At 46.7% G+C, this 10,208-nt stretch overlaps 1 protein-coding gene across 1 annotated transcript; it reads right to left on the reverse strand.

Moving 5' to 3' along the window:
- Positions 1 to 6,131: 6,131 nt before the first annotated feature.
- Positions 6,132 to 7,068, reverse strand: LOC116836873 (olfactory receptor 51G2-like). The gene has a single exon (XM_075063027.1). The coding sequence runs from the start codon at positions 7,066 to 7,068 to the stop codon at positions 6,133 to 6,135; it is 936 nt and encodes a 311-aa protein (XP_074919128.1). The 3' UTR covers position 6,132.
- Positions 7,069 to 10,208: the final 3,140 nt, after the last annotated feature.

Genomic DNA, 10,208 nt, shown 5'->3' on the forward strand with positions numbered 1-10,208 from the left:
AAAATGGGAATCACTCCCCAGGTCATTACCTGCTTTACATTTTGTCTAAAGGTAGAGTCAGTCCTGCCTAGAATATCTGGCAAGTCTACTAAAGAACCAGAGAGGCAAACATCCTCTCCAGGTCAGAGAAACCAGTGTAGATGGGCCGACTCACCCCCGTGGCGCCTCCTGCTGGTTACTTCAGGGAATTCGCTCAGTTACAGCTTCGGAGCGCCCTCTGCAGGCCGGTGATCTACCTGTCCTCTGGCCCCGTGTCCCTCCCTGGACCCGGTGAACTTTTACATGGAGTGCTGCACCCAAGCAGTCATGACCCCCACCGTCTATCCCCACTTTGCCTCAGTATAGGTTACTGCCCAGTCTCCACCTAGCCCCTGTTCACTGGGGCAGACTGCAGTCTCAGCCACTCATCATAGGCAAAGGGGTTTGGACCTGCTGCCTTTGCCTACCCCTGGGTTACTCCCTGCAACCCCCAGTACCTCTTGGCCTAATGCTAGGCGGCAGCCTGAGGCTTTCCAGGCAGGAGCTCCCCAGCTCCTCTGCCTTTCGCCAGCCCTGCTCCTCTCAAGGTACCTTGTCTAGCTCCCTGCAGCCAGGCCCTTCTCCCTCTACAGCCAGAGAGAGACTGACTGCTTCTAGCTCCCCTGGCCTTCTTATGAGGACCCGTTGCTCAGTTTGGGGCATGGCCCCAGCTGCAGCCACTTCTCCAATCAGCCCAGCCTAAAGGCTGCTTTCTCCAGCCATAGCCCCTTCCCAGGGCTGTTTTTAACCCCTTCATGGCAGGAGCAGAGGTCCACTCTGCTACACCCAGACATCCCGCAGAAATGGTGAGCTGCATGCCATTCTAGGGGGTGCCCCTGCAACAATGCCACCCATTGCTTCCCTCCTCCCTTACCCTTCCTGGGCTACTGTGGCAGTTATCCTCCTATTTGTGTGATGAAGTAATAAAGAATGCATGAATAAGATGCAACACTGACTTTATTGCCTCTGCAAGCAGAGATCAAAGGGGGAAGGAGAGCGCAGCCTCCAGTTGCCATGATATTCCAGGCAGGATTGAATCTCCATTAGACACAGCTTAAAGAAGGGAATGACTGGAGTTATTCCCATATTTGCCCAGGCACACCTGGCCAACCTCACTGAGGCCAGCCAGGAGTACTCAGCGGATGATGATGACAACAGCTATCAGCCATATTGCACCGTCTGCCATCGGGAAGGGGAGGGGAGAGGATACTACTGTTTAGCGCTGCAGCATCACGTCTGCCAGCAGCATCCAGTAGACATACAGTAACATTGAAAAAAGACGAGAAACATTTTTTTTCCTTTTTCTTTCAAGGGAGGGGTGTGTGTGTGACGACATATGCCCTGAACCACCCGTGACGATGTTTTTGACCCTTCAGGCTTTGGGAGCTCAGTCAAGAATGCAAATGATTTTCGGAGAATGCGGGAACTGTGGGATAGCTAGAGCCCTCAGTCCCCCCTTCCTCTCTCCCTCCCTCCCTGAGCATCCATTTGATTCTTTGGTTATCTGTTACGCTTACCTCAGCCCCTTAAATTTCATGAAGGACTGTGTTGAGTCCCTGTTGTGGTCTCTGTCTATCATAGCCTTGGAGATTTTTTCAAATGCTTTGGCATTTCGTCTTTTGGAACGGGGTTCTTGTAACGTTCGTGGGAGGTTACAGGCCTACCCTGAATGCTCTGCAAGAACGAGGCCCACAGACACCGTGAGTTATTGGCTTTAATGAAGGTAACATGACACACCCGCAACGCGGACTCCCCGCATTGCTGTCATGGAGGCGGGGAACCCAGCACCGAAGCTCAGCTCAGTCTGGGTCGGAGTCCAAAGGCAGGACCGGGAGCATATAGCTATATATACACAACACAAAGCAACTCATACATATGCAAGAAGGGACTGCCCACAGGCTATGTCCGCCCTTTGGCCTAAGGCCATACAAACTGGTTTCAACCAGTTAAAAGCAAGTTATATCTGCATGCCGTGTCTACAATGACCGCCACTTAGCAAGCAGGGGCCTTTTCCACAAGGCTGTCGAGAAAGTGGAAATACCGCTAGCGAAGGCCATGACACAATCTTCGCAGTCCCCTACAGTTTGATAGAACAGATTCCCTTCTCCCCATAACAGAGATCAAATTCCAGTATCTACATACGGTCCATGCTGGAGCTTTTTTTCCTGATTCTCGACGCAATGGTCACCTGTGTTGACTGGCGCCCACTCTGGGCAAACAGGAATGAAATTCAAAGTTTGCGGGGCTTTTCCTGTCTAACTGGCCAGTGTTCGAGCTCAGATTGCTCTCCAAGCAGCTCACACTGGTGCTCTGTGCGGAGTTGGGCATCCGAGGCCAATACCCGTCAGAAATTGTGGCCACACCTAACCCTAAATGCCAAATGGCAATACCGATTTTCAGTGCTAGCTCCCCTTGTCGGGGAGGTAATTACAGATATTGATATTAAGCGCCCTTTATATCGATATGAAGGGTCCATTGTGGTGGACGGGTACAGAGTGTTTAAGGCGATTTAATGCTGCGAAATTTGATATAAACTCATAGTGTATACCAGGCCCTAAGACAGATTTTCTAATCTTTTAATCATTCCCATGTCCTCTCTCTGCACCTTCCTCCGATTTATCACGTTATTAAGAAACTGATAGACACCAGCACTAGACACACAATATTCCTGGCAGCAGTCCACACCAGTGGCCAATAAAAAGGTAAAATAAACTCTCTGCTCCAACTTCTGATCTCCTGTTTATAGATCCCATATTGCAGTAATGTTTTCGGCCGCAGTGTTGCACTGGGAGCTCATGTTCAGCTCATTAACTCACTAAGACCCCCACGGCATTTTCAGAGTAACTGGCTTCCCAGCAACTGCCTCCCCCATCCGCTAAGGATGACAGCATCCAGTATGTTCCTAGATGTAACACCTTATACATTGAGCCATTTTAAAACACAGATTGCTGAAGAAGAGGGACTAAATGAGTTCCCAAAGCTCACAGAGGAAGTCACTTGAAGAAGCCTGGCACTGAAGCCAATCCCCCGTATCCAGGCTAGTACTTTAACGCTGAACATCCTTCTCTCTGGAGCTAGTGGCTGAGTGGGAGGCAACTGGCACTCAGACATCCTGAGATTACCTGAAACCTCAGAGATTAAGCTCCTGTGACATCACTAAAACAGGACCCATGAACAGTTCCTTTTCCAGTGAAAATGCTGAGTCATGCTTTTTCCTGAATCTTATTGAGGGACAAATCCATCGGCCAGAGGATAGTGCAACAATAATATCCGCATGAAGCCTCCCGTGTGATGCAGAAGTGGGCTAATGGGACATAGGGAACTAGGCATGGAAGGGACCTGCTTGGTCATGAGCCTAGTCCATTGCTATCGGCAGGCGACTTTCATAATATACCCGGTCATCAGCCTGTGTACAGCAGGGTCGCAGTGAGTTCTTCCGCCCTGACGCAGGCGGATGGAAGAGAGACTATCAGGAGCAAACCTGTATTTACATAACAGTCTACTCTGACTAGCTATCCACAGACAGAGCGGTGTTGTTCAAGTGATCAAATTGTCTGGTGCTGGGCTTACAAATCACTCTAGTACTGAATGCAGGGGTTGTGCAGTGTTGTTGTAATGTTGATGTCGTTTTATTTTTATTTTTCGATTAGATGTAAATTAGAAGTTAACCTTAAGGACAGTCTGCACTGTAGATTTCTTGCAAGGGTTTATAAATATGTTTTTTTGACCTTTAAGGTTAGATGCCATACAGATATTTTAAAGGTTTTTTTCCAGTAACCAACTGAAACATTTTTTGTTAGGACAGCAAGATCCACTTGTTAGGTTCTTATTTATTTTTTATGCCTTTGGATAAATTATGATGAACTTACGATTTTTTTAGAGCAGGATGGCTTTTTACAATAACTTTATTTGCTTTGACAAGTGCTTGGGCTTGTAATGTTGTAGTGTTTAGTAAGCAGCAAGAGCAGTTTGCTTACAGAGTTTTAGTTTGCGTTTTGGAGCAGTCAATGCTTTGGTTTAGCATGCAGCAGGTGTTTCTCCCCCAGTACCGGTAATTTGCATGATTATACTAACAAAACAGATATTTTTAAGGCTAGGATACAACACGAAAGGGAACTTATTGTTGGGGTGACCAAAGCAGGTGTTTTCATTAACCCCTTTTTCAAGCTTCCCCATGCACTAGCTGCTTCTTTTGTTTAGGTTTATTGTGTTTCTTTATGGAACAACCCAGTAACTACTGCACAAACCCTTTATGCTCCTTTTCTGCTTTACTTACTAGCAAGACATTGTTTATATACTTCACAATTTTTTTGTTTGCAACAATTTTTAAAGATATTTTTACAGAAGAATGGAATATTGTTTGTGTATTGCAGTACCCCACAGGCAAAAAATTTTAGCAATATCGAGTACCCTGGAACACAGAAGCTGTTTGGTACTGGGATTGTGGATTTAAAGTAAACTTTAAAAAAATTTGTCACATTGAGTACAGAAAACTGCTCTATTTCTGGGGATACCACCTCCAGCAGCACAGGATATGCAGCTACTACGAGGGGTCCTGCTTAGCAATTTGGTTTAACCCTCAATCTTACTGTCAGCCTGGGGTACTTAAAACAAAACTCCCCTTTGTGGGATTGCAATAATTCAGTGGTTTCCAAAACACAAACTCTCCTACCCTCCAGTCCCGTCCTCCTCCTTTACTCAGGGGACTCCACCGCCTTGCCCGCTGCGGTTAGCATTGGTTCAGGCTTGCAACACCCTCTGCCTCATCTCTTCCCTCAAATCTCTTGCCCCCTGCTCTTCCAATTCTGGGCCAATATGGGGAGACCTGGACTCTCCTACATCCCTAGGGGTATGTCTTGGGTTTGATGATAGAAGATGAGGGCTGCTTTCAGGCCGACCAGCCACCTGCCCAGGATAGCAGTAGGGTCTGGGGCTCCTTATAGAGGTGCTGGAAACCGGAGCAGCTGTTACCATGGCCCGGGGCTGGCTTCAGGTCTGGAGAGGGGTTGGAGCCTCAGGTAAAGAGGAGGAGTGGCGGGTGGGATTCCAGGGAAGGGACGGGTCAGAGGGAGGGGCAAAGGGGGAGGGGGTTGGAGCAGGGGGTTATGGCTTCAGGTAAGAGATGGGGAAGAGGGAGGTGCATCAAGGAAAAGGAAGACCAGGGGTGGGGCCACATAGGGAATGAGGCCCCTGCCTATGTTCTGCTTTTGCCTTTTGAAGAGATGGTCTCCCTTCAGTAAATGGGCTGGACTGGGATAGGAGTTACCTGGGCCTCTCTGGGGGAGCTGATTCCCATTCTCATCCTTTAGAAAGCAGCTGGGGCAACACAAAAACAGGGGACAAGGAAGGAAACTGGGCCTCAATCTCTTGTCAGGACTCCTGTGTGTCAGACCCTCACTGACACGGGCAGCTCTGCTTGGGGGAGAGGGGAATGGACTCAGCAGGTGTGCGGTGCTGAGATATCAACTGTGTGCAGGGGGGGTTTCCTGAAAGGCTTCTCCTGCGTTAATCTGACACGACTCAGTCATAATCACCTGGCTGAGGGCATAGGGGAATGGTGGGTGTCTGTGCACATTGAATAGCCCCTATCCACAGCTCCTGCAGCCCTCATGGATCACAGAGCAACCAGAGCGCTCACAATGAATCAGGACTGAGACTGCAGAACAGCTCTGCAGCTTTCTCCATGGCCTATGGATGTTTAACCAAAGACAGGCCAGGGGCAGGCCAGGTGTAATTGGAAACAACATTCACATCCCTTCTCTTTATTGACAGTATGAAGAGGAATTCTGAGGTTGGAGCAGCTACAAATAGGGCTCTTTATGGGCCAACATCCCACCGATCCCCTGGCTCTTCACAAACACAGTCACTTTGTAAATGCTACAGTCTGCCTTGGTCTCCTTCTCCCTGTGCGCTGTCCTCACTCACCAGCAGTTTCAGGTAGTCTCTTTCCCATTCCTCCAAGCCTTAGACCTCATCTCAACCTCTTTCTATAGAGAGGAGATGAGTAGCTCATCTTGTCTCAGATGTAAAGGTCCCAGAAGGAATAAGTGTCTGTGTCATGGGTTTTTCGTCTCCTGTGTCACCAGTACTGGAAGTGGGTGATGAACTGACCCTTCACTTGATGAACAATCTGATTATCCTCGATCGAAGGTGTTTACTTTTCATGCTGTACACGACTGGGTTCATCAGGAGCGGGACCAAAAGACAGACGTAGCCCAGGAGAATCTGAAACAGGTGAGTCGAGCTGTTCCCGAATCTGTGTATCACAGACAAACCAATCTCTGAAGTGTAGAAAAGCAGGATGACACAGAGGTGGGAGACACAGGTGTTCAGGGCCCTCAGGCACTTTGTCTGCAACACAACGCTCAGCACTGTTTTGAGGATCATCACATATGAGAGGAAGATGAGCAGTAAATCCAACCCCTTCATTAAGAGTGAAAGACACAAGCCATAGACGTTGTTGACTGTGATGTCTGAACAAGCCAAATTCATGACTTCCTGGTGCGCACAGTAGGAATGAGACAGGACATTGACTCGACAGTATTGGAACTGTTTCAGGAGAAGGGGGAGTGGGAATATTATGGCTGTTCCTCTTAGCACACACACCAGTCCCATCTTGGCTATTCTCGGCAGGGTTAAGATGGAAGCATATCTCAGTGGGTTACAGATTGCGACATAGCGGTCAAAGGCCATCAACAAGAGCACGGAAGATTCAATGCATTGAAGAGAGTGAATAAAGAACAATTGAGTAAAACAGGCATTAAAGCTGATTTCCCTAGAGTTAAACAAGAATATGCCCAATATCGTCGGCATAGTGGCTATCAATAAGCCAAGGTCTATGACTGCCAACATGGAAAGGAAAATGTACATGGGCTCATGGAGGCTTGGATCTGTTTTTATAGTGAACAGAATGATTGAATTTCCTATTATCGAAATAACATACATTAAACAGAAGGAGACAGAGATCCAGAGATGGATGTCATCCTGCCCTGGTAACCCAGTGAGAAGGAACACTGCAGAGTTGAATTTGGTGTCATTGACAGCTGACATAATGTCCTGGGCAGGTCCAAGGAGTTTTGAATTTTAGTTTCTGAAAGGAGAAATAACAGGAGACTAGATGATATTTAGGGAGACATCTTTCTGCTCCCAGTGCAAGTCTAGAGGCTCCCACTATCTCAAGGAAAATGAGCAACTATATAGTCTTGGATTTTCACCACCACCAGGAAGATAGGCACTGCCAGACTGGATCGGACATGTGGTCCATTCAACTCAGTACTGAGTGGCCATTTTCTAGATTCTTTAGAGGAAAGCGGAACAAGTCCTGCAATAGGCAGCTGAGATAACCTGCTTCCACGGAAAGTCTCACCCTAACGCCCACTACTTAGACATATTTTGTGATGTAAATCAGGAAGTTTTAGAGCCCTTCCAAGACTTTTTTAAAAGAGATCCTCACAACTATAATGAGATTTAATTTTTACCCATATAGAAATCCCATCCCTCCTTGAAGCCTGCTAAGCTCTTGGCCCCATAGATATCTTGAGCTGGGAGTTCCATAGCCTATTGTGCACTATGTGCATTTACAATTGTGACCTTCCCACACACACTGTTTCTTGACCATTGTATTGTGGCGTGTGTGCAAGTGCATGGTGATATTGGTCATTGTATTTATCTGTCTTGGACTGAAGCTATTTATAAATATGTCTGGCTCTTACCAGCAAATGGGATAAAATCTTAGGGCCCGATTCTGAATTCAAGATTGTTTTAATGGTATCACTCCACATTTACATGTGTTAATTGATTCAGAACAGGGCTCTATTAACTTTCCCTTACCAAATGCACCAGGTGATACACTTTGACCTCCAAGAGTCCCTTCAAGAGGAGCTGAAATGCGTTGCCTCAACAATGTTGACTGAATCCAGACAGTCCATTCACCATACAAGCTTCTCTTCATTCTCACAGGTCCTGCTCCTCTCACCATGCAAGGGTCCATAAATATCTGCAAAGTTACAGGATGACACAGACAGTTACTTCAGTTGGGTGCAGGAGGGGTTGGCATCACACATGGGTGAATAGTGGAAAACCAGGTTTGCACTAATATCCACTTAAGCGTACAAGTTATTTCAGCGACGTGCATGTAAGAGGTGATGGGTGAAACTTATATACAACCACTGTAACACTCCCCTTTTCTGCACCTCACCTTGACTCTTTGCTGAAACACAGACCAACGGTTCTGTTATCTCATGACCTTGTCAAAAGACTTGCCCAGGTATTGCAGAGGGATAATCTTCATGACCCCAAATGGAAGTGTTAGAAACAGCTTCTAGTCATTTCCCAGGAGACAGTATCATACAGCTGTTCACTGAACAAAGTGTTAAGAGTTCAAACCTATTGCCAACAATATTTGGAGTACTACTGAAATACTTTCTAAAGCAAAAGCCATTAAGCAGTCCAGTTACCACTGCTTCTGACTTTCAGTATACAGGCATGTCATGAATGTTTGGTTTGTAATATCTGTATTACAATGAAAAGATTTGGCATAACATTTAAACATCTGTACTTTAGCATACACATGTCAGTCCATTCTTTCCCCTCTGATCCGCTTTCAGAAATAATTTCTTGGGTTAGAGTGGGACTTAAAATGTAACGTCTGCCATCGGGATTTCTTCAGAACCTGAAAAGATTGCAATTGCCAGCAAACAAAAGTCTGGTAACTCTTCTGTCCCTGGGTTAATAGATGACTTGTTCTCCTCAGCTTCTGTTCTGTCAGGCTGCAGTCTGTATCCGAAGCGGTAACAGCCACTGAGATCAGTATAGAAAATATTCATTCCCTGAACTCTCACTCTCTAGTGCATAGTAACTCCAGTACCTGTTATCAGGCATGATGAGGGTTTGCAGTTAGTGGATTTAAAAGTCAAATGCAGAAGTATTCATGGAGCTGGAATTTCATTACACACAGGAAAGTCACCTATTGCTCTCCCTCCGACTGTCTTTGTCCTGTATTCATAAAATCTGTAGCACCTGGGAACAGCGTAGTATCAGACATGGAGCTGAGCTGTCATCATGAACGTGTGTGTTAAACCCAGTTCTTAGGATGGTAGCTTTACAGCTACATTGTGTTGACTGTTTCTGTTATGGCTGTACTGGGTGAAACCAGTATGGTTCATGTTAGTTTAGTAAGGGGATGCTGGAAAACAAGCAGAAAGAGAAGCAACAGCTGAAGAAAAGCCATCTGTCAGTAAGCCCTTCAGGGAAGCTGAGAGATCACTCACTCCGTAGCTACAAGCTGGGATGATTCTATTTGCGGGCTCCAGGCACATTACAGAGCTTGTTTTGCCAGTGCTGGGAGTCTGTGCAGAGGTGTGGAATCTGTTGCTGAAAATCTCTTCACACTGACAGGCACATACTGACAGCCACTGGGGAAGTCTGAAGGCCCTCAGCCTGCCTGATTGGGTCCTCGTCAGAGTGGAAGTGTTTGGGGTCAGAGACATGTACAGGCTGTTGTTTTAAAATTATCTTATTCTCTCAAATTATGCTTTATGTCTACTCTTCAAATTAAACAGTAGTTGGCTTCAAGAAGGCTGGCTGGTCACTTGTCAGTAGTCACATACTCACAAAGGGAAGAAACACATGTGCCTAACCCACTTGGAGCTGCAGGGAAAACACATTCGACCAACAGTGTGCGGTAGACAAGGTCCCAGTCTGAGGGTGGGAGGATCGTGAGATTTCACTCAATGAGAGGGAAAGCTATTGTGCCGGACATCTGGTACTTGGAGACCAGAGGAAGGGCAGAGATGTAGGTAGCCCTGTAACTCTTAGGGGTATATACGAGGCAGAAATGCTGGAGCCCTCAGCCCGTCAGGAAACAGAAATATGCCCTATTGGCCCTGTTACCACAGAACAGTGCAGATCTGAATTCCTGCCTCCACAATCGAATCTGAGGGTACGTCTACACTGCACGATTATTTCGAATTAGCTTAAACCGATATTACAAAACAGATCTAATAAAATCAGTTTAGCGCGTCCACAGTGGGATCCTGAAATCGATTGTTTGCGTCCATGGTCCAAAGCTACGAGGAAAGAGGAAGATGAACACACCTCCAATTTTTCTTGGTGATTCGGCAGTTGCACCTGGGCAGCATCATTGGGTTCAAAATTGTGGGGGGGAGGACTCTGTTTTCCACACAAACATG

Source organism: Chelonoidis abingdonii, chromosome 1, assembly GCF_003597395.2.
Source record: "Chelonoidis abingdonii isolate Lonesome George chromosome 1, CheloAbing_2.0, whole genome shotgun sequence".
Taxonomy (NCBI): domain Eukaryota; kingdom Metazoa; phylum Chordata; order Testudines; family Testudinidae; genus Chelonoidis; species Chelonoidis abingdonii.

Bases quoted from the DNA above. Each gene is read 5' to 3' on its own strand.
- LOC116836873 (XM_075063027.1), bottom strand. From the start codon at position 7,068: ATGTCAGCTGTCAATGACACCAAATTCAACTCTGCAGTGTTCCTTCTC.